The sequence below is a fragment of the Siphateles boraxobius genome, unplaced genomic scaffold (genome assembly GCF_051911475.1).
Source record: "Siphateles boraxobius isolate OS27281-9 unplaced genomic scaffold, OSU_SipBor_1 9, whole genome shotgun sequence".
Lineage (NCBI taxonomy): Eukaryota > Metazoa > Chordata > Actinopteri > Cypriniformes > Leuciscidae > Siphateles > Siphateles boraxobius.
The window spans coordinates 6,105,189-6,129,939 of record NW_027509219.1 but is presented as its reverse complement, the minus strand read 5'-3'; the positions used below and the strand labels follow the sequence as shown (position 1 = coordinate 6,129,939).

Below are 24,751 nucleotides of genomic sequence, written 5' to 3'. Positions count from 1 at the left end.
TGGCTGCAGGGTGTCCGTTAAAAAGTGATAGAGGACACCTAGTAAAGTAGTTCTGGTGAAACTGCCTGTTTACCATTCGAAATTAATAAATAAATGCGCTGCCTACAACAGCTGTGAGTAACCATAGCAACATGCAGTCAAAGTATCCGTTAACAATTTGCTCTATCAAAACAAACGTCTAACGTTAGTTAGATATTACATAGCCAGCCTACTAATACAACAATGAGCGACTTCGTTATTTCTTTTAACATTTATGGAGAATATGACAACTTTGACGACTGGGATGCTGCTGAAGAAAGAAAAAATGTAAATAAAACGGAGAAACGACACAAAGAGATAACACCGGGAGAATTGAATCAAATAGAAGACGAAAAAGATGAGATCAACACGAAAAAAAATACGAAATGTGCAGTAAATACACTCAGAAACTTTATTGTTCAAAAAGAAATGGACTCCAGCTTTGAAAATTACACCGCTGCTGCTCTGAATGAGACCCTGCGGGAGTTTTACGCAGCTGTCCAGACAACCAAGGCAGGAGTAGAGTACAGCGTTTCAAGCCTAAGGAGCCTGAGAGCCGGTATCAACCGCCATATAAGGGAATTCAATATTATAACTGACATCAGATTCATGACCTGTAATGCTGTGTTTAAAGCAATAATTAAGCGTTACAGAAAAAGCGGTAAAGATACCAGCGTTCACCATCCACGTATTTCTGAGTCTGATCTTGAAATCATAAAGAATTCACCTGTACTGTCTCCCGATACGGCCCTTGGCCTGGTCAGAAAAGTCTGGTTTGACATCCAGCTGTTTTTGGCTCGGCGTGGCAGGGAGGGAAACCGGGAGCTCTCCATGCAGTCTTTTAAAGTCCAGAGAGACGAGGATGGGGTTGAGTTTGTCACCCTGGCTTACAATCCGCACACCAAAAACCACAACGATCCGAATGACCCAGATAAGGAAAACTTCCGAGGTTTTATGTTTGCCAGACCCGGGGATCTGCTGTGTCCGGTAAAAAGTTTCACGTCCCATGTGTCCAAATGTCCATCTGACGCAAAAGCTTTCTACCACCATCCGAAGCGCACCGTGACATCCGCTTCCGAAGTGTGGTACAGCCGGGAGCCGATGGGTATCCACTACCTCGGGAACATAATGAAAAAGATCAGCGAAGATGTATTTACAATTTATGTCAATATAAATGTATTATTAGGCCTAGTAGACCTACTTTTATTATAATTATAACTATTATCATCATCGTATTATCATAGGTGGTGGGTCTTTCGAAGGTCTACACTAACCACAGCCTCCGAAGCACCGCTGTAGGTCGACTCTCCGATGCTGGACTGGAGAGCCGTCAAATAATGTCGGTGACAGGCCATCGATGCGAGAGCAGTCTGCGGGCTTACTGGGCTCCGTCAGTCCGTGAGAGACGAAGCTGGAGCAACGTACTGTCTGCATCAAGTGCCCATCATGGGCAGAACCCAGCTTTTGTGGATCCTCCTTCAAAGGCCCCTATGTCTGACTGGCCGACTTTTTCAAATTGCACTATAAATGGAAACGTTGAAATTAATTGTAAATAAAAAAGCTAGCATTTAGGCAAATGACCCTCTCTTTGATCTGATTAACTTATTGCCCTCTATAAGCGCAAATCGCTGGAGCGCAGAACTAATTGTTTTTTTTTGTTTGATTGTTGTTTGATTAATGGTTTTATGTGTAATAAAAAAATAACTATGCCTACCTTTGTGTTTCATGAGTTAAAAAATGCATTTTTGAACCTGAAGGGTTCTACAAGCTGAACGGACTATAAATATCTCCGGTTGCTAAATAAACCGTCAGGCAAGTTATTATTTGTAAAAATTAGATTTAGCCTAATTAAAATATAAACTAATGTTTTAAAAATGTTTTATTTGGCAAGTGACCATGGTATAAGCGGGTTAATGCCCTCCGAGGTGTCCATTGTCAGGTTTTAATGGACTTCGGCGGAGGCAACAGTCCTCCGCTGCGCGTCGGCCGGTTCACGCCTCGCCGTCGTCCATTAAAACCTGACAATGGACACCTCGGAGGGCATTAACCCTTACTTAACCGAGGGTGCAAAAGTGACGTTGAAACAACATCACTTTGTAATGTTGAATCAATACTATTACCGTTGATTTTTGGTTGAAAACTAAACATTATTTCAATATTAACTGAGGGTGCAAAAGTGATGTTGATAAAATATCACTTTGTAATGTTGAATCAATACTATTACCATTGATTTTTGGTTGAATTCTCAAAATTATTTCAATATTAACTGAGGGTGCAAGAGTGATGCTAAAGCAACATCACTTTCTAACGTCATTTCAATGTAATCAGCATTGACGCATCAACACTGACTCAACATTGTTTTAATGGTTACATGCTGTCTGGGATGTCAAACTAAGATTGCTCTAAGGGAAAAAAATTATACTGTCAAGTTAGCACTTTTAAACATCCGATCACTTAAAAATAAATCATTCCTAGTAAATGACTTAATAACCACAAACAACCTAGATTTTATGCTTCTAAATGAAACTTGTCTAGAAGACAGCTGCAGTGCAACAGTCCTCAATGAAACAGCCCCTCCTAACTTTACTTATATGAGTGTCTGCAGAGGGGGTAAGAGATGCTCTATTTAAAGATGTCTATCAATGTAAGCAAATATAATTTGGGAATTACCCGTCTTTCAAATATATATCTTCAAATATCTGTGCATTGTGTTAAAAGGTGCTCCACACATTTTACTTATTATTTACAGGCCTCCAAAATACTCTCCAGCCTTTGCTGAGGACTTTACAGAACTGTTATCAACAATGTCCTCAGAGTCAACCCGGTATCACGCTAAAGCGTATAATACACACGCTGGTCCACTAGCGGATGCGTGTCAGGGTCACGCTTTGCCTCCTCAAGGCGTGAACATGACACGCATGAATGAAGGTTGAGTACCAGCAGGGGGCAATAATTTCCTCTATGCCAACAACTCTCCACGGACCAAATAGAAGCGATATAATGCATTCTCCAAAATTCCCGCGTCGTTCAGGTCGGTCAAAGCCATATTTGTATTACGGTGCTGTCATTTAAGAAATCTACGTTGCTATAGCCTAACGTTATATTTGTGTGTATGAAGACTGTGGAGCTTTTTAATCTATGGTGCTGTTAACGTTACTGTGGTCAATAACGTCAATGGAAATTGATATTAATTGGCTAATTAATTAATCACAGAAAGCTGCGGTCGATCCTGACATATCGATACTGATGTTGTATCTATTCTAAAGGATAGATCCTCACATAAAACCAGTTATTTTATTCATTTAGAACGAATTAATTTTATTCAGAAATGATGCAATAAACCGATTATACGTGACCGTAAAGGCCTTTACATTGTTACACACACACACACACACACACATATATATAAGTTGTTCTAATAATTATAATGCTGAAAATTCAGCTTTAATCTCAGGAATAAATTACATTTTAACATATTCAAATAGAAAACAGATCGCCTATTTTAAATAATATTTCACAGTTTTAGTTTTTACAAAGATTTACTGTATTTTTGATCAAATAAATTAAGCATTTGTAAGCATATTAGACTTCTTTTAACATTAAACATCTTACCGACCCCACATGTAAAACTTACAATAATTATTCTAGTTTGTGCAATTACATTTAGTTTTTATTGAAAAAAAAGTTCATATACATAGTGTTATGTTCTGCAATTGATGTTAATAAATCTGTCAGAAGAAAATGTGCAAAATTGGGGGTACAACACTGTAACCCTTTAAAAACAATAACCATACACATAACTAATTACAGGCGCATCGAGAGGACAAATCACAAAATCTTTTAGTGGTCATGAAAATGTATTCAGATTAAGCATATTAATGATGCATTCACCTCATTTATCACGACACACTGCTTCTGTTCATGAATGCAGTTTACATGCTGAATATGCAATAACAGCAGCATCACAGTTATCTTCTTTATTTTGTTACAGTTATATGTATAATATGACAAATCTAGGAATCTTTGCTGCAAAATAATTAACTATGTTTTTGTTTTCCTTTGTCCAACAGCTCCTGTTTTTACCCACCATCCTTCCCTGTTACCTCACCTGTCTATCTTTATAATAAACCAACGGCTCTTTTAAGAGCCACTCTTCTATCCCTCTCTCTCTCTCACTCTCTCTCACTCTGTCTCTCACTCTTAGTCTCACTCTCACTCTCACTGTCAGTCTCAGTCTGTCTCTCTCTCTCTCTCTCTCTCTCTCTCTCTCTCTCTCTCACACACACACACACACACACACACTATCTCTCTTTATTCCTCTCTTCCAGAAGCCTGGTGTTTTCAAGTAGCCTAAGTATTGCATTTTTTAATTTAAATCTTGTTCTGTTTTGGTTGTGTGAAAGAAGTTCTTCACAAAATCTGTCACTCTCTTACTTTATCTATAATAGAAATGCCAGACCAGGGGTCAACCAGGTGAAACTGTATGGTCTGCCATACAGATCTAAATGTGGCCTGCAAAACTTGCAACACATGCAAGAAAGAACAGCCACATAAGCTGAGGCTAGAAAAGAAACTAAAAAAATTTGATCAGAAGAGGGAGGGCTGGGTTCAAATGCAAAAAAAAAAATCGGACTACCTCTCATATACAGGATGAAGCTGTGTTGTTGGTATGCAATTTCTTGTATTGTTTTTATGCAGGTTATTTTCCAAATGTTGCTAGATATATTTTTAAATAATATATGTTATTTTGTATGTGTGTTTTTGGTTTTTTAGCTAGAAAAATTGCAGGCCCTTGGGTTAAGGGGGGTTTTACTTCTCTCCAAGCCTGGAAAAAAGCCGAACGATTGTGTGTCTGAGGTTTTGGCACCCCGCTGCCAGCTGAGTGAGACATCACACACATGCCTTGAAAGAATTAAGGGCATGTATGATATTGTTATTCAAAATATTCTGTTATTTATTTAAAAAAATGTCCTGTATTTGATGCTGTCACAGCCTCACAGGTAAGCCTGTGGTTTCCTTCTCTTGACTAATAGATCATTCAAATTATCATTGATGGTTTTTGCTTACAACTAAAACTAAACTAATTGGGAGAGGTTAAAAGCTAAGCAGCTAGCTATTTAGCTGCTCACGTTTAAGTACCAATAAAATAACATTCATTTTATCTGCTTGGTTTTCATTTTAATCTTACATAAAATAGAATGCACACACCAGGCGATCCACTATATTTGGCTTTTATACTAAACCAAGCTTGAACTGTGATGGTGGATTAAAGCAGTGTTTCCCAAACTTTTTTCAGTCGAGGCACCCTTTGAAAATTTAAAAAAAATTGTGGCACCCTACACTAGTGTTGTCACGATACTACTTTGATACTATACCTTGAAATGTATTGATTTTCAATACCACAGGGAATAACTGCCGTATATAGGCCTACTGTCATATAGATATTTTTTAATATTATCAATTTTTTTGTCCATCCATTTAAAGTCTAGGAAATCATTAATTTCTTCTGCAGAGATGACTTTACATGATGACATATTTAATTAAGGCTTTTATTCATAATTCAGCAAAACATTGCTCAATTACCATTGCAAATCTCACCTAAATGTTTGCTCACTCAGTGTAGGCCTATTTGTGTTTTTATATTGGGATAATTTAGTTATAATTGCACAAGATAGCTTGTTTTTAATATATTTTATAATGTAATAATTTCACAGTTAATCTCCAAATTAATGTGTAAACAACATAAAGACAGTATATTTTAAATAATTGTTTAATGGCATCTTTTTTATGAATGAAGCCCAGTTTCACTGATACCAATACTGCTACTGATGTCAGGAAATACACAGAAATTGAATAAAGTTATCAAACACTTTACAGTCTTCACTGCATAAATAATAAATTAAATATAGATGAATCCTTATTAAAGCTACAAGCGTTCTTTAGTCAAGAGCAGTGAGTAATTTTCTCTGTTACTTGTTCTTTGATTCTGTTGTCACTGCTGCACTTGTTTATCTCACACGCGTCCCATCTTCTCACAACTCTAATTTAAGATTTTAACTAATTTAAGACTGCTCTCATGAGGATACTCAACAAAACGGACATTTTGTCATAACTGTGTGTTATTATTCGTTCAAGCACGAAAGAGAAGTCGATTCTGGCACGCGATGCGCGTCGTCCTGTGTCAGCAGGACATTCACAGACAGCGCGTTCCCTTTCAGTCGATAACGTCGGACGTAGTCGACGCGACTGAAATGGGATCACGCTAGGGAGCCTATCATCTTCGAGTACTATTGAACGAGCCAATGTAATTGGCGTGCGTGATTCGCATCACACACTCCGCCCCCGCGGCGCGGGTATAAATACGGAAGTGGATGCACGCACTAGTTGCCTTTCGCTTCGGAGCCGATCGTTTGATGTCTCTGAGAGTGCTGTTGTCTACAACGAGCGAGTGTGTCGGTGTTCTTCAGGAAGACTCTCCCAGTGCTGGTGTTCTACAGCGCGAGTGCAGCGGTGATCGCGAGCTTTGAGCTCTCAACTGCTGTTTTAACAGCAACAAATTTCTAAATGTTTGTGTGTGTTGATGGCTGGTTAGAGGGCGGAAAAGTGAGTGCTTCACTGTTTCAGTTCTCTGTTCAGTGTTGCCGCGGTCATTTCCCTGTGTGCTCCGGCACTGGTGACGGTCCTATTTTCTGAAAGAGCAACACGGGTGCGTTTGCGTCTTTTTCAAGATGTCATTCCGCCCGTGCGTTTCTGGGTGCGGTCGTTCCCTGTCTCTCTCTGATGGTCACAACTGTTGTGTCACGTGTTTGGCTTACAGCACGCTGAGACAGCTTTTGTGGACAGCTCATGTTTTCACTGTGGGAACATGACTGTCGCAGTGTTGAGTGCGAGACTCGCCTTCGTTCGCGGAGAGCGAGTCCCCATTACCATGCCCCACCCTCGGGTGCTGTGTGGGATGGGTGACCGGAGGATAGTGTTGGATGTCCCGCCCGGTAACCATTCCCTGTGGGCTCCTCACTCCTCCCTTCCACTGCAACCACTGGAGCCTCCTGTGTTGTCTGCTGGTCCATCTGTAATGGGTGGGCCAGCGGTTTCACTCGGGGCTCCCCTGGAGGACAGGACGCCGATTGCAGCATCAGAGGGTGAGCTGACTTCTGGAGATGATGACTCGGCTGCATTGTCTCCCTCCGGGAGTTCAATGTTGCCCGAGCCGGATCCAGAATTATCAGCTATGCTGAAACGGGCCGCCGAGGCTGCCGGGCTCGAGTGGAACCTCCACCGTGTCCCGTTCAGTCTCGGTTGGAATCTGGAGTTTGGTATCTTGGGGCGGGCCGCGCTGGTTCTCAGCTCGCCGCCCCAGTGCCTTTCTTTCCCGAAATGCATGGAGAGCTTATCAGGTGGTGAACAGCATCTTTCTCTGCCAGAAACTGCCTGAATAGCTTTTCCCCCTCATTACCCTTGATGGAGGAACGGTGAAGGGTTGCGAGGTGTCCCTCCATTGGAGCGGTCTGTCGACACAGGTGCACCTGTGTCCGGCGGCCGCTGCCTTTTGGGGGGATCCTCGTCTCCCCCCTAGGGCCTGTGAGTTTCGTCCGTTCCGACGGGCAGAGCTTACAAAGCCTGTGGGCAAGCCCCTTCCTCTTGCGTGCCATGGCGTTGCTGCAGGCTAGGGCACCCATGGCATGCACGAGGGTAATCCAGACCGTGCGCTCATAGGTGAGCACCGCACTGCATCCGACCTCACCCTCCGGGGTACGGGTGTCGTAGCGTGCGTGATCGGTCTGGCGATGTCCACCTTGGTGGTCCAGTAGCGCCTTCGTTGGCTCAGCCTGGTTGGTATGGCGGATGCGGACAAGGTTCGGTTCCTGGTCTCCCCAATTTCCCAGGTTGGGCTGGTCGGCGACGCGGTGGAGAACTGCATCAAACAGTTCTCTGCCGCTCAAGCGCAGACGGAGGTCATCCGGCACATCCTGCCCCGGTGGCCAGCTGCTGCCTCCACCCGCCGCCGGTGGCAGCTCCTCCGCCTGCTCGTCGCCGTGGGCGTTCTCCGGCCGCCGCTCCTGCTGGCCCTCCGCAGCAGCCTCCACCCAGGCCTCAGCAGGGAGCCGGCCGCAGTAGAGACGCCAAGCCCGCTCCAGGCGCTGCCAAGCCAGGTGGCAAGCGACAGCGAAAGCATTCCGGAGTGGGCCGCCCAGGAATGGATAAGATGCTCTTGGAGTGGCACGATCACTCCCTCTCCCCGGGTGAGGGCCGGGTGGAGCCTTTGTTTGTGTGTGTGTCTGTTCCGCCGCTGGCTCCCTAAAAAAAAAAAAAAAAAAAAAGCGGAGCAAGCGGTACCCACACTTCAAAGAGAGAGCAATTTCATCTGTTCCTGGGTCCCAAGAGGGCCAGTCTGGCGGGTGTGACCCTGTATAGCCTTACACCCCTCAGCTCCCCCTTGGTCGCCAGCAGGCAGCTTGGTGCGTTCGAGGACCCGGTCATCCGCCTTCTCACGCGCCCCCTGCCGCTTGTGGAGACAGGTAAGTGTTGCACAGCACACTAACACCACTCTCTCTACTTTGCTGCCCCACCTCAGGCTCGGCTACCCCGCTCAAGTCAGTGATAGTCATCACATTAGGTGTTGAGCAGACGTGCTCCTGAAAATTCAGTGATATTCATCACACCGAGTGTTGAGCAGTGCTCCTGACTTGTGCGTGCTTATCTTATCCTGCTGGCGAAGGATTTGATATAGCCGCTCCTCCAGCCGGTACGAAGGCCAGTTGTAAACTCGTTCTTCGTGCTACTAGGTGGTGGGTCGTGACCATCTTGGCCCAAGATTGGTCTGCAGCTTTGACCTGAAAGACATGTGCTTCAGATCTCTACCTCCCGCACCGCAGGCCATCCTGTGTGTTGCGTCTAAGGGTGGAGTGTCAGTACAGTGCCCTTCCCCTCGACTGCTCCAGAGCCCGTTGGGTCTTCAGGTCAACTGGAAGAGAGTAATCTCGCCCACGGGCTGAGTATCTCTTTTCTAGTTTTGGAGAGGTACTCGGTCCAACATGTCTCTCCAATGAGAATGTGTTCAGCTGGTGTTGAAGTGAGAAAGGGTCCCACTGAAAGAACTTTCAGAGGCTCCTGGGGTATATGGTAGTCGCAGCCTTTGGCTCCCTCCATATGTGACCGCTTCAGCGCTAGCTTCACGATCGAGTCCCGAGGTGACCGTGGCAGAGCAGCTCCCCCTTTGTGACTATAGTTCATCCCGGTCTGCTGCCAAACCCTCTTCAACAGAGCGGCCATGTACAAAGGGCGTGTTTTAACGGGGGCCTGGGCGACCCCCGACTACACGGGCATTCGTGCCTCGAGTTGTTAGACATTGCGACCGTTGCGCAAGCTTCCCCTGCATGTCACAAACTCACCCGTCACCTCCTCCTTGGAGTCAGACGCTCTGAGGGCGCCTTATTCCACTCCTCCCGCTTACTCAATCGTGCCGCCATCGAGCCTCACGACAGTTATAGCCAGGGCAAGTGGAGACTCCATCCCCTGGGTCCGGCTGGGTCATGACCATTCCGGGGCCGCTCAGTTGCCCCCCCGGTTTTATTTTTCCGCCAGTGTTTGGGTAAACCGAGCGGACTACCCTTGGACAAACACTGGGACTCAGCGGCCCCAGGGGCCCGCAGAAATGCGTTTAACCCCAGTGAGCCTTCTAAAAGTGACTGCGACTCATGGTCGCCTTGCGCCTGCAAGTCAGTGAAATCATCACTCTTCATGTTGAGCAGATTTGCTCCTGAAACTCAGTGAAGTTCATCGCACTCTGTGTTGAGCAGCAATGCTCCTGTAGCTCAGTGAGTCCATCACAGGTAGCTCAGTGAATTCATCACACGCAGTGCTGAGCAGAAATGCTCCTGGTGCTCAGTGAAGTTCCTCGCACTCAAGTGTTGAGCAGAAATGCTCCTGAAGCTCAGTGAGTTTATCACACTCAGGTGTTGAGCAGTAATGCTCCTGAAGCTCAGTGAACTTGTCACACTCAAGTGCTGAGCAGAAATGCTCCTGTCGCTCAGTGAGGTTCTTCGTACTCAAGTGTTGAGCAGAAATGCTCCTGAAGCTCGGTGAGTTTATCACACTCAGGTGTTGAGCAGGAATGCTCCTGAAGCTCAGTGAACTTGTCACACCCAAGTGCTGAGCAGAAAATGCTCCTGAAGCCCAGTGATCTTCACATGTTGTGTTGAGCAATGCTCCTGTCTTTTGCGCCCGTCACTTGCACCTACGTGCCATGTCAGGAGAGGAACAGGTCTTCATAGTTGCCCCTCATTGGCCCAACTAGACCTGGTTCCCTTCAACAGCCTTCCTGACTTCCCCTGGAAACTCTTTCGGGGACGGGGCACGATGGCACACGCGTTCTTCCCCCGGAGATTCCGGGCGGTCTTACATCTGAACGCGGAGGTTCAGGTGGCTATCACAAGAACATGTGTTAGTTACCATCACTTCTGCGAGCACCCCCTAGAATTGGGTAGCGTGCTTACGCCTTTAGAAGTGGAACCTAGTCGTTGAGTGCGTCTTCTCCCCTGAGGAGATCCTGAAAGCTTTCGATCACTTCAGTGCTCTCTTTCCTGCAAAATGGGTTGCAGTAGGCTGTTTTCCTAAATCACCCTCAAAATGATGTTGCCTCGGTGTTTAAACGACGCTCATCGTGTTGCAGAAGTATGCAGAAGCATGTTCTGATCGTCAGGTTCCTGAGGAGCAAGGTCTTGTAAATCCTTGTGTCCCTCTTTATCCTCTTGGGCCTTGTCCCTGGTGCGACTGCACTGCAGAGACCGCCCCTGAGCCACTGCAGGTAGTGAGTTAAAAATTCTGTTATATCAGTTCTCCTGCTCGCGTGGTCTCTACTAGAGGGTAGGGACTTGCTCGCTTTCGGTCAACGTATTGTGCCTGGAGTCTGGGCCGGCTAACTCTCACAAGCTGAGACCCCGGCTCGGATTGTGCCCAAGGTTCCTACCTCTCCCGTAATAGGAGCAGGTGGTGAGCCTGCAAGCGCTGCCCTGGAGGAGGCAGATCCAGCCCTGGCGTCTCTGTCCGATTCGCTTGGACGTGTACAGAATGCAAGTCATAGACCTCAGACCAGCTCTTCAAATATCTGTTGGAATTCAGCAGAGAGGGAAGGCTGTTTCCATGCAAAGTTGCACTTAGTGCTTGCCTTCATTTCGGCAAAGATCCGAGATGCAACATGTCCACTTAGGTGTTGAGCTCCTCTATGATGAGTGTAAAGTGCTCCGCCTGGGCGTTGACGATATACTTTGCTAAACAGATTCTAGAGTTGGGGGCTGGACGACACCTAGTTGAACCGCTGCTTCCCGTGGGCTCCCTTCTCATGAAGCCAGTTTCACCGTGAGCCCGGTTCAAGTGTCGGCTTGCGGCGCCATTCCCCTCCTATGGACTGGATACGTGCGCCTTTCTACTCCAGTTGAGTTCCCTTAAAATTGAACCCTGTTGAGTTCCTCCACACCCCTCCGACGTCGGACGTGCGGAACGTCTGGTGTTAGGCCTACCACTCGTAAGCAGTGTGGAACCTGTGTTAGGCTGGGTCCATATGTTGCGGTCCCTTCGGTGACCCCATATGTGTATTCTTCCACGATACGGCTCCCTGCGGTGAGCCCGTGTCTTCCCTCGGCAGAGTCTCTCTGCCGTCACTGTCCGGTGTGTCTCCCCCCGTCTTAGGCTGGAGCCACCCCAGTGACATTCCATATGTTAGACTGCCCGGTTTCCGCCCAGTTCATATGTGTATTCTCCACATTTCCTCCCTCGGGTTGGATGTGGCTTCCGCAGCGTCCCTTCCTTCCAACGTACGGGGAACGCTTTCCCAGTGGTCCTGTAGGAACAGCAGTGACTTCCCTGGCCTAAGCCCTGTCCTTCCCCGCCTTAAGTTTGCGGGGGCATCAGGAGGCTTTGGTTTAGGCACTGGAAGGTGGCAGCGTTAGTGGCGTGTTCAATGGTTGATCCCATTTCAGTCGCGTCGACTACGTCCGACGTTATCGACTGAAAGGGAACGTCCTGGTTGCGTATGCAACCCACCGTTCCCTGAAGGAGGGAACGGAGGACGTAGTCCCCTTGCCACTACCGCTGGACCACCGCTGACCCCGGGTTACTCTCGGCTCCTCAGCGAAAAGCAACTAGTGCGTGCATCCACTTCCGTATTTATACCCGCGCCGCGGGGGCGGAGTGTGTGATGCGAATCACGCACGCCAATTACATTGGCTCGTTCAATAGTACTCGAAGATGATAGGCTCCCTAGCGTGATCCCATTTCAGTCGCGTCGACTACGTCCTCCGTTCCCTCCTTCAGGGAACGGTGGGTTGCATACGCAACCAGGACGTTCTCTTTTGTCTTTTCGCGGTTGCATGGTTTAAAAGCATTTGCATGAATGAGAACGTGATTATATAATGTAAGGGTAGCCAAAGGATGACAGAAAAAAACGGATGCTGCGTTAATTGTGTTTAAATCTTTTTTAACGCGTAAAACTGAAAAACATTAATCGCACGCGTTACCGTTGACAGCAGCACGGACATAACCGATGTGTTTGTGAATATGCGGCAAGACGGACGTTGTGACAATGTTTCGTGTGTATTTGACCGTAAGCGCAACAAGCCATGAAAAAGAGGCAGCTTTATGTGTGGACGCTGGGAATGAAGCACGAGAATGAAATCATGAGGAACCCCCGCAATTCAACGAACGCGGAAAACTTATGAGTTGCATTTTTTATTATAAATTTGTGTGCATTATTTGTTGTTATTAGACGCTTCCGACGATGCGAGATTTATGATACATCTATATTTTTTTTTTTTACACATTTTAGCAATTTAAAAATGTTTAATGGAGTTTTTACACGGCACCCCTGCTCTCGCCAGAAGGCACCCCAGGGTGCCGCGGCACCCCGTTTGGGAAACGCTGGATTAAAGAAATGAAATTTCTTTTATAAACGCATGCAGATATGCTGCCTTTTTCACTAAAACAGTGTCTGGCCCTAAACTTAGTGATCCATGCTCATTATATATGTTGCAGATCAGGCCTCTAAACTTTTTAGGTGGTAACACTAGTCCTAGCAGAGTAGCTGGTGTGATGAGCGCACTGGCGCCGTTTTAAGGTGGCTTCCGTCACATCACCAAAGTGGATGCTGCACACTGGTGGTGGTTGAGGAGAACCCCTGATATGATTGTAAAGCGCTTTGGGTCTACAGTAGTACATATGAAAGTTCTAAATAAATGTGTCATTCTATTCTATTCTATTGAATTGAATTGGAAGACAATGTAATTAGCCATGCTATAATTTTAATTATAAAATTCCAGTAGAAAAAAATGGCACAATTGGTCATCCACCAGACTATCTCAAACATCCATCACATGTCTTGAGAACATTCACCTATTAAATCAATACAGCTTAGGACGAAGTAGTTTGGTAGAACAGCACTTGTTAGGTCCATACACATCTCTTTTTGCTACTACGGCTGCAACTAACGATTATTTTTACTGTCGTTTTTTTTTTTTCTTGATTAATCGATTAGATGTTTGTTCTATAAAATGACTTAAAATTGTGAAAAAGGTTGATCGATGTTTTTCTAAATAATTATGTACTTCTACAATGTAGGCTGGACCCCACATGTAATTGAAAGTTCATCAGCCCCAGTTGAACCCCCAACAGGACCACCAATGGTCATATCAAATCAGCAGGAAGCAGTGGCCCTGCTTAATCCCCCAACAGCTTCAACGGGACCTCCAGCAGCCCTTACTGGACCACCGACGTCCCCAATTGGACAGTCAGTGTCCTCTTTAGCACCCTCGGTAAAGCAATCCCAGAACCTGGGGAAAAGACCCCACTCCCCAGAAGGACCTTCAGCAGCCTCCCCAGTTTCTTTTGAAAAAGGTAAGCATGAAAGGAGCTACAGTATAAGAAGAGTATTGAAAATAAGTTATAAGCCCCACAAAACCATACTCTTACTTTGTGTAATGTGAAACTGTAAACGAATTCAGAGTCCCGAAACCTTTATTATTATTTAAAAAAAAACAGTTTTCAACATTGATAATAATAATAATAAATTACACAGTGTGTCTGTGAGCAAGGCACTTTACTCCGGGGGGATTGTCCTCTCTAAGTGCACTGTAAGTCGCTTTGGATAAAAGCGTCTGCCAAATACATATATATATATATACTATATATATATATATATATATATATATATATATATATATATATATAAATGTTTCTTGAGCATCAAATCAGCATATTAGAATGATTTCTAAAGGATCATGTGAAACTGAAGACTGGAGTAATGATGCTGAAAATTCAGCTTTGTGATAGCTGAAATAAATTACATTTTAAAATATAACCAAATAGCAAACAGATATTTTAAATTGTAAAAATATTTCACAATATTACTGTTTTTGCTGTATTTTGGATCAAATAAATGAAGCCTTGGAGATAGGAAGTCTTCTTTTAAAACATCAAAAAATTTTACCGTTTTAATAATGTTGGCCACCACTGTATATATATTTTGCCATTATTTATGTAGTCTTCACTGCATAAATAATAAATTAAATATAGATGAATCCTTATTAAAGCTACAAGCGTTCTTTAGTCAAGAGCAGTGAGTAATTTTCTCTGTTACTTGTTCTTTGATTCTGTTGTCACTGCTGCACTTGTTTATCTCACACGCGTCCCATCTTCTCACAACTCTAATTTAAGATTTTAACTAATTTAAGACTGCTCTCATGAGGATACTCAACAAAACGGACAATTTGTCATAACTGTGTGTTATTATTCGTTCAAGCACGAAAGAGAAGTCGATTCTGGCACGCGATGCGCGTCGTCCTGTGTCAGCAGGACATTCACAGACAGCGCGTTCTCTTTTGTCTTTTCGCGGTTGCATGGTTTAAAAGCATTTGCATGAATAAGAACGTGATTATATAATGTAGCATATACATTATATAAGAGCAGGGGTGCCGTGTAAAAACTCCATTAAACATTTTTAAATTGCTAAAATGTGTAAAAAAAATAATAATAAATGTATCATCAATCTCGCATCGTCGGAAGCGTCTAATAACAACAAATAATGCACACAAATTTATAATAAAAAATGCAACTCATAAGTTTTCCGCGTTCGTTGAATTGCGGGGGTTCCTCATGATTTCATTCTCGTGCTTCATTCCCAGCGTCCACACATAAAGCTGCCTCTTTTTCATGGCTTGTTGCGCTTACGGTCAAATACACACGAAACATTGTCAGAACGTCCGTCTTGCCGCATATTCACAAACACATCGGTTATGTCCGTGCTGCTGTCAACGGTAACGCGTGCGATTAACATGACATGTACAAACTATTGACATATGTTAGGTAAGATTAAGGTAAGATTTGTCTATATAGTTCATAAATATATTTTATAACCCACATGTTAAAACTAATTGGCTATGTGTTACCCATGAGAAGTTGTACATACCAGAGTTTGCATGGCTCCCACTCCACTTGCTTCCATTTTTGACCCTAAAAATAGTGAGACTTTTTCAGTTTCAAATATTTGCTTTGTTTAGCAGTTATACTAATCACCTATACTTTTTTAAGACCATTACACCAATAAAATAAAAATTTGTAACCTTTGTAGTGTTTTAATGGTATTTAACCTTAATGACTTTGTATTTGGCAACGCTCTTCACAGGGTAATAACCCTGGCTCCCTGTCACTGTATGTGGGCATTCTGAAAGAAAACGTCTCGGTTACGTATGTAACCCTCGTTCCCTGAGTAGGGAACGGAGACGTTACGTCGGATGACGACGAATGGGGTTTCGCTTAGAAAGCCTATCAACTTCGAGTATTACAAAACGAGCCAATGGCAAAGAAATGCCATGGGTCTGCGGAATTTGCATGACGTAACTCCGCCCCACCTCGTGGGTATAAAAGGAGGACGCCAGCAACAGGCAGATATGTTTCTTCGCTGAGGAGCCAAGACTGAGCTCAGGCGATCCCCGCGGTACAGCGGAAAGTGGCAGGCAGACGTAACGTCTCCGTTCCCTACTCAGGGAACGAGGGTTACATACGTAACCGAGACGTTCCCTTTCGTTGTCACTCCGAGTTACGTCGGATGACGATGAATGGGGTTACCAGTCTAATCACGCCACCTTCTCAGCTGTCTTCCAGTGCCCTGCGTAAATCTGAGATCCCTGTCGTGAGACTGGCACGGACGAAGGACTCCTATTTAGCACAGGAATACCAAGGTACACTGGGGAGCATATCCCAAAGTTTAGGAGAAATATGCAATTACTGCCAACCCAGAGGGGGGGGACTTAGAGAATACACATATGACCCGAAGGAGACATATGGAGAACACTGGGGTGTCCAGCCGCAGGTGGAATATTTCAACCCCAGGGGTGGCAAGGTGGCTTGCCAAGGGAAAGACACACGCTCAGAGAGGCTTACAGTGGAATTACACATGTGGGGGTCGCTCAGAGGAGGGACCATGCACACGGGAGGCACCTAGCCGACGCACAGGCAATAGACACTGGCGCCAACGTCAGGAGTGCTGGAGGAACTCAGGGCTTTTCGGGGAAGCTCACCTGAGGAGAATATCGCACGTATCCAGTCCGTGGAGTGGAATGGCGAGCAAGCGAAGACACCTGAGCGGGTCCAGTACTAGCTGGTTGAAGCGAGTACATGAGAGGACACTGGCTCCACTCGGAGATTGTAGAATCTGGCGAATGTGTTAGGTGTCGCCCAGCCTGCAGCTCTGCAGATGTCTGTTAGCGAGGCGCCATGCGCTAGAGCCCAAGAGGATGCCACACTCCGGGTGGAGTGGGCGGTCACACCAAGGGGGCACGGTCGACCTTGCTGCTGGTATGCCAAGGCAATGGCGTCCACTATCCAGTGAGACAGCCTTTGCTTGGAGAGAGCCTTTCCCTTCAGCTTCCCACCATAACAGACAAAGAGCTGGTCTGAGGTCCTGAAACACTGCGTCCTGTCTACATAGGCGCGGAGGGCGCGTACTGGACAGAGTAGTGCCAAGGCTGGGTCTGCCTCCTCCGGGGGCAGCGCTTGCAGGTTCACCACCTGGTCCCGGAAGGGAGTGGTAGGAACCTTGGGCACATATCCAGGCCGGGGTCTCAGGATCACGTGAGAGTAAGCCGGCCCAAATTCCAGGCACGCTTCGTCAACGGAGAATGCATGCAAGTCCCCCACCCTCTTGATGGAGGCCAATGCAACCAGGAGCGCTGTCTTCATAGACAGGAACTTAAGCTCCACTGATTGCAAAGGCTCAAAGGGAGCACTCCGCAGGGCAGTTAGAACCACTGAGAGGTCCCAAGAGGGAACGAGAGGAGGACGAGGAGGATTCAGTCTCCTCGCTCCTCTCAGGAACCTGATGATCAGGTCGTGCCTTCCAACAGACTTACCTTCGACTGGGTCATGGTGTGCGGCAATTGCGGCAACATAGACTTTCAGGGTGGAGGGAGACAGCCTTCGCTCCAGCCTATCTTGAAGGAAGGAAAGCACGACACTAATCGAACATCTCCGGGGGTCTTCTTAAGGAGAAGAGCACCAGTTGACGAAGAGGTTCCACTTCAACGCGTAGACGTGTCTCGTGGACGACGCTCTAGCGGAAGTGATGGTAGCCGCCACCGTAGGGGGAAGGGTACTCAAACCTGCTTCGTCCCGTCCAGGAGCCACACGTGGAGGTTCCAAAGATCGGGACGAGGGTGCCATAGGGTGCCCCGTCCCTGAGAAAGGAGGTCCTTCCTCAGGGGAATCGGCCAGGGAGGTGCTGTCGCGAGGAGTACTAGTTCGGAGAACCAGGTCCGGGCGGGCCAGTATGGCGCGACCAGAATGACCTGCTCCTCGTCCTCCCTGACCTTGCGCAGGGTCTGCGCAAGAAGGCTCACTGGGGGAAACGCATATTTGCGGCCCCGCGGCCAGCTGTGCGCCAGTGCATCCGTGCCGAGCGTGCCCTCGGTCAGGGAATAGTACAGGGCGCAATGGGTCGAGTCGTGAGAGGCAAACAGATCTATCTGTGCGTCCCCGAACTGGTCCCAAATCAGCTGAACCGACTGGGGATGGAGTCGCCAATCTCCCGGGAGGGGCTGAAGCCGTGAGAGCTCGTCGGCTGCACAGTTCAGGGCTCCGGGGATGTAAATGGCATGAAGCGACCTCAGATGCTTCTGACTCCACATGAGGAGGTGGCGGGCGAGTTGCGACATACGGCGGGAGCGTAGACCACCTTGATGGTTGATGTACGCTACAGTGGCGGTATTGTCTGAGCGGACTAGTACGTGTTGGTTCTTGAGCACGGCCCGGAAGCGGCGTAGAGCAAGACGTACGGCCAGCAACTCGAGGCAATTGATGTGCCAGAGGCGGCGGGGTCCTGTCCAGGAGCCCGCGGCAGCACGTCCATTGCACATGGCACCCCAGCCCGTGGAGGAGGCATCTGTCGTTACAACAACATGCCGCGAAGCTCGTTCCAGGGGCACTCCGGCCCGTAGAAAACTGAGGTCCGACCACGGGGTGAAGGTCTGACGGCAGGACGGAGTAACAGTTACTCGGAAGGTGCCGTGTTGCCATGCCCACCTCGGGACTCGGTCGCGAAGCCAAAGCTGAAGCGGTCTCATATGAAGCAATCCGAGCGGTGTTGCCACGGCTGCAGATGCCATATGCCCCAGGAGCCTCTGAAAGAGTTTCAGTGGAACCGCACTCTTGCCCTTGAACTGTCTCAGGCAAGTCAGCAGTGACTGCGCGCGCTCGCTCGTAAGCTGCGCGGACATGGCGACCGAGTCGATGTCCATACCGAGAAAAGAGATCCTCTGCACGGGGCAAAGTTTGCTCTTTTCCCAGTTGACCCGAAGGCCCAGACGAGCTAGGTGCCGGAGCACTAGGTCCCTGTGTTCGCATACCTGGTCTCGAGAGTGAGCTAGGATCAGCCAGTCGTCGATGTAGTTCAGGATACGAACCCCGTGTTCCCGAAGGGGAACAAGGGCTGCCTCGACGACCTTCGTGAAGACGCGAGGAGACAGGGCTAGCCCGAAAGGGAGAACCGCGTACTGGTATGCCTGCCCCTCGAAGGCAAACCGAAGGAACGGTCTGTGTCGAGGGAGAATGGAGACATGAAAGTAGGTGTCCTTCAGGTCGATTGCTGCAAACCAATCCTGGGGCCGCACACATCCGAGAATGTGTTTGGCAGTGAGCATCTTGAACGGCAGCCTGTGAAGGGAACGGTTCAGCACACGCAGGTCCAGGATTGGTCGTAACCCACCGGTTTTCTTGGGGACAATGAAGTACGGGCTGTAGAAGCCGGTCCTCATCTCGGCCGGAGGGACAGTCTCGATCGCACCCTTCGCCAGCAGGGTGGCGATCTCTGCTCTCATGATAGGGGCGTTGCCACCGACCAAAGTGGAGCGGACTCCCCTGAAGCGGGGAGGAGACCGCGCGAACTGAATCGCGTAGCCGAGCCTGATCGTCCGTGCGACCCAGCGGGACAGGAGGGGGAGCTCTAGCCAGGCTCCCAAAAACTGTACCAGCGGGGTCATACGGACCACAGACTTCCCACCGATGGTGCAGCAGGGCGGAATGACTGGCCCGGACGTGGACGGCATAGCGGCCCGGTGTGGGGGCACAGTCATTAACCGCGCCCTGACAGAGGAGACCAGGGAAGGAAGAACGTTCCACGGGGGTCTGCTCTGCCAGGGGGCTGGCGACAGAGGCGGAAGGGAGCGGCACGGTCCGGGGACGGCGCGCACTGCCAGCCGGCTCTGGGACAGAGGGGGACGAGGGGTGCACGGCTCGGAGGCGGCGCACCGTGTCGTCCGAGAACTCTGTGTGCTCAGGGATGGGAATGTTACTTCTTTCTTTAACCACATTAGGGTGCTGCCCACCCGTGGGTGAGCAGCGGGGAGTGGAGAACAAAAGATTCTCCCCCGGCCCTCCACCGGGGGAAGGAGTGGTCCTGCTACCATCTCCTGAGAAGTCATTTTCAGCATCCCTGAGCAGCCCGTCTCAGGAGCGCCGCTTGGCCCGGCGTTTAGCGGGGGGCGGGGCTGGAGAGGGCTGGGGCGCCTTCTTACGGCTTCCTCCGCGACCGGGCCTGGGTGGAGGCTGCTGCTTGGGCCGGGCGGGAGGGGCGGGAGCCGCAGGAGGGCGCCCTCGGCGGTGAACAGACTGAGGGATCTGCCCGGTCGGCTGGGTGGAGGCAGCAGCGGGCCGTCGGGGCAGAATGTGCCTAATGGCCTCAGTCTGTTTCTGGGCGGTGGAGAACTGTTGGGCGAAATCCTCCACCGCACCGCCGAATAGGCCGGCCTGGGACATGGGGGAGTCGAGCAGGCGAGAGCGCTCAGCGTCCCGCATGTCAGCCAGATTCAGCCACAAGTGTCTCTCCTGGACCACAGCTGTGGACATCACCAGACCCAGGGAGCGTGCGGTCACCTTCGTCGCCCGGAGGGCGAGGTCGGTGGCGGCGCGCAGCTCATCGAAGAGCCCTGGGTCCGTCCTACCCTCGTGCATGTCCCTTAGCATCTGCGCCTGATAGACCTGCAGAGTGGCCATGGCATGCAAAGAGGCAGCCGCCTGTCCCGCCGCTCTGTAGGACTTCGCCACTAGGGTAGACGAGAACCTACAGGCCTTGGATGGGTGCTTAGGCTCGCCGCGAGAAGAGGCACTCTGAGGACACAACTGCATCGCAACAGAGCGCTCAACCGGGGGGAGCCCAGTGTACCCACGGGCAGCTGCCCCATCGAGGGGAGGAAAGGCGGATGAAATCAACGAGCGGTCGCGGGAAGACATGGGAGTCTTCCAGGACTTCGAGATTTCATCATGCACGTCCGGGAAGAAAGGTATTGGGGCAGGCTGAGGACGGGAAGCCGCAGCTGCACCCAAAAACCAATCGTCCAGCCCCAGGGTGGAGGGTTCCACTCCAAACCAATGCTCGCGGCCACCCGGGAAAGCATGGCCGTCATCTTTGGATCAGACTGAGCCACAGCCGTATTCACACCCGAGGGTGGCAGCTGTGACTAGTCGTCACTTCCAGACGAATCAGACCTGCCTAGTGATGCTGCGATCGACATCGCATCTTCCTCTGGAGCGCCAAAGGACACCCGCGGGACCTCAAAGGACGGTCCCGCGATGATCCCCTGAACGCTCGCGGGTTGCAACACTGGAGAAGGTGCTGCGGGGCACGGACACATAGTCGGCGCTTTGTTCCACACAGTCACCCTCAGATCACCCTGGCCACCAGCCGAAGTAGAGCCTCTCGAGGAGGCGCTAGATCGGGGTGTGGATGAGGGGACTCTCAGTCTTGCGAGATCCTTGAGTCTCGATCTAAGTGTTGCGATGGTCATGTTCCCACAGAAAGAACATGACTCATCCACGAGCGCTGCTTTAGCGTGATCAAAGCCCAAACACACCAAGCAGCGCTCGTGCCCATCAGAGTCAGACACCAGTCGACCGCAACCAGAAGTGCACGGGCGAGGCATCTTTAAAAAGACGTGCCGCGTGCAAGCTCTTTTTGTGAGAGAAACTCAGTGCTGAAGCGCCCGCGGAGAACACACTCGCTGGCAAACCACGCTCAGATAAGCAGGAAGTGTGCACTCGCCGGGAGATCGCCGTCACACCAACACTGGAGAGTTGCTCGTCTCGTAAGAAGCTGACAATCAGAGATAGCTTAAGGAGTGAAGAATTACACTTGGCTCCGAAGCGAAAACATATCTGCCTGTTGCTGGCGTCCTCCTTTTATACCCACGAGGTGGGGCGTGTTACGTCATGCAAATTCCGCAGACCCATGGCATTTCTTTGCCATTGGCTCGTTTTGTAATACTCGAAGTTGATAGGCTTTCTAAGCGAAACCCCATTCGTCGTCATCCGACGTAACTCGGAGTGACAACGAAAGGGAACAAATATTACATTCACAAAGCTAAACACTACTATAAACAAGCCATTATAGAATGATAAGTGATTATTTAGCTAGAATGGGTTGTACTTAGTTACAGTTTTGATATTGTAGTTATTATGGTACAGAAGTTGTATGGAAACACTGGTAATTTACTGTAAATGTAATCAACACAAACTTTAGGGTTGGGCAGTTGTAATAAATATATTGGCAAACAAAGACAAGTTAAATCCATGAATTCAAATGATAGCAAAGACTAACATGCTTTTGACTGTGAAAACCAAAACCAAATGCAAAAACATGTATGTTACTTTCTGACTATGCTATTATGTTGCCAAATAATTGCCAGAAGACTGTAACAAGGTACTACAGCTCATACTAATCAATTTTGTGGCATTCAGTCCACACTCCTATACAGAAAGCTGGACAAGCAGTACATCAACATACCTTTCCTTTTTTTCGGCCGCACTGTAGCGGGAGCAGGACAGCCTCCATCCACAACTTCCACTGTCAAACAAGGTAATAACAACATATTTAAATGTTTATGTTGTGATTTCTGCAAGGATTTGTATCTAACAAAGAGCTGTAGAATATGATGTGTAGGCCCAGGACATCTCTGCAGCGCCACAATATTTCATTTAAAATGGTATTTTAACACAAATTTTGCCTTTAACAAATATTGCACCTCCTGTGATTTGAAAATTGCAGTAGGTTCGTCGTGAAAATTGCATATTGCGGGTTCGATAAGATTTTGATTAGTTGTTCAGCCCTACTGTTAAATAAACAATTGAACATATTAATTTGGACATCGCCCAAACCGAATAGACCACAGCCCCTTACAAATGCAAATACAGCCTTCATGAAGACTCACAACAATTAATATAAATCCCAATGTATGGATTACACACATTACATCAACACACCTTTCCTTTTATTCGGCCGCACAATAGTGGGAGCATGACAGCCTCCTTCCACAACTTCATCTGTTAAATATAGAGAAACATTTAAAATATGTAAAAAAAATATTTTAAAACATTTGCTAAATGTTGCATCCATGTCACCCACATGAGGGATACAATTAGGCACAGTTTATAATGAAGACTGGGCTTTATTTGTCAAAATGTTTTTCCAAGGTGAGACAGAGACCTTTAAAGAATGCTCTTTAGACACAGGCCAATTTCGAATAATACAACCAGGTGTCCTACACATTTCAAAATTGACGGATGCAACTCTCCACAAAATAAAAGGAATATTGCATACATTCTGCAACATTTTCATATGATATTGCACAACGTGATATTGCAATTACGATAGTGAGTCAATATATTGTGCACTACGAATGGGAAGACACCAAAACACCCAGAAACAATGTCCTAAATATGGGCAAACAAAGGCATGATTGAAGTAATGACAACAGCAGCAGTTCATGGAATTTGATGAGAGGTTCTAATCCAATAATCATTTTAAAATATATATACAGTGGTGGCCAACATTATTAAAACGGTTCAATTTTTTGATGTTTTAAAAGAAGACTTCCTATCTCCAAGGCTTCATTTATTTGATCCAAAATACAGCAAAAACAGTAATATTGTGAAATATTTTTACAATTTAAAATATCTGTTTGCTATTTGGTTATATTTTAAAATGTAATTTATTTCAGCTATCACAAAGCTGAATTTTCAGCATCATTACTCCAGTCTTCAGTTTCACATGATCCTTTAGAAATCATTCTAATATGCTGATTTGATGCTCAAGAAACATATATATATATATATATATATATATATATATATATATATATATATATATATATATATATATATATATATATATATACTGTATGTATTTGGCAGACGCTTTTATCCAAAGCGACTTACAGTGCACTTACAGAGGACAATCCCCCCGGAGTAAAGTGCCTTGCTCACAGACACACTGTGTAATTTATTATTATTATTATTATCAATGTTGAAAACTGTTTTTTTTAAAAAATAATAATAAAGGTTTCGGGACTCTGAATTCGTTTACAGTTTCACATTACACAAAGTAAGAGTATGGTTTTGTGGGGCTTATAACTTATTTTCAATACTCTTCTTATACTGTAGCTCCTTTCATGCTTACCTTTTTCAAAAGAAACTGGGGAGGCTGCTGAAGGTCCTTCTGGGGAGTGGGGTCTTTTCCCCAGGTTCTGGGATTGCTTTACCGAGGGTGCTAAAGAGGACACTGACTGTCCAATTGGGGACTTCGGTGGTCCAGTAAGGGCTGCTGGAGGTCCCGTTGAAGCTGTTGGGGGATTAAGCAGGGCCACTGCTTCCTGCTGATTTGATATGACCATTGGTGGTCCTGTTGGGGGTTCAACTGGGGCTGATGAACTTTCAATTACATGTGGGGTCCAGCCTACATTGTAGAAGTACATAATTATTTAGAAAAACATTGATCAACCTTTTTCACAATTTTAAGTCATTTTATAGAACAAACATCTAATCGATTAATCAAGAAAAAAAAAAAACGACAGTAAAAATAATCGTTAGTTGCAGCCGTAGTAGCAAAAAGAGATGTGTATGGACCTAACAAGTGCTGTTCTACCAAACTACTTCGTCCTAAGCTGTATTGATTTAATAGGTGAATGTTCTCAAGACATGTGATGGATGTTTGAGATAGTCTGGTGGATGACCAATTGTGCCATTTTTTCTACTGGAATTTTATAATTAAAATTATAGCATGGCTAATTACATTGTCTTCCAATTCAATTCAATAGAATAGAATAGAATGACACATTTATTTAGAACTTTCATATGTACTACTGTAGACCCAAAGCGCTTTACAATCATATCAGGGGTTCTCCTCAACCACCACCAGTGT

At 47.0% G+C, this 24,751-nt stretch overlaps 1 protein-coding gene and 1 long non-coding RNA gene across 3 annotated transcripts; one reads left to right on the top strand and one right to left on the bottom strand.

Moving 5' to 3' along the window:
• Positions 1 to 409: 409 nt before the first annotated feature.
• LOC143732836 (uncharacterized) lies at positions 410 to 24,410 on the bottom strand. 2 transcript variants are annotated; one of them, XM_077224265.1, is made up of 6 exons: positions 24,011 to 24,410; positions 22,816 to 22,875; positions 22,340 to 22,399; positions 15,476 to 15,519; positions 1,293 to 1,539; positions 410 to 1,134 (listed from the first exon to the last, which is right to left on the bottom strand). In XM_077224265.1, the coding sequence occupies exons 1-5, from the start codon at positions 24,303 to 24,305 to the stop codon at positions 1,507 to 1,509; spliced, it is 492 nt and encodes a 163-aa protein (XP_077080380.1). In that variant the 5' UTR covers positions 24,306 to 24,410; the 3' UTR covers positions 410 to 1,134; positions 1,293 to 1,506. The 2 variants fall into 2 exon arrangements, 1 of the variants encoding a protein (XP_077080380.1); XR_013201186.1 differs by lacking the exons at positions 410 to 1,134; positions 1,293 to 1,539; positions 22,340 to 22,399 and adding an exon at positions 15,657 to 15,730 and having other exon boundaries at positions 15,470 to 15,519.
• LOC143732192 (uncharacterized) lies at positions 4,189 to 4,953 on the top strand. Its single transcript, XR_013201065.1, has 3 exons — positions 4,189 to 4,372; positions 4,467 to 4,685; positions 4,792 to 4,953. It is a non-coding gene; the product is annotated as an uncharacterized LOC143732192 (long non-coding RNA).
• Positions 24,411 to 24,751: the final 341 nt, after the last annotated feature.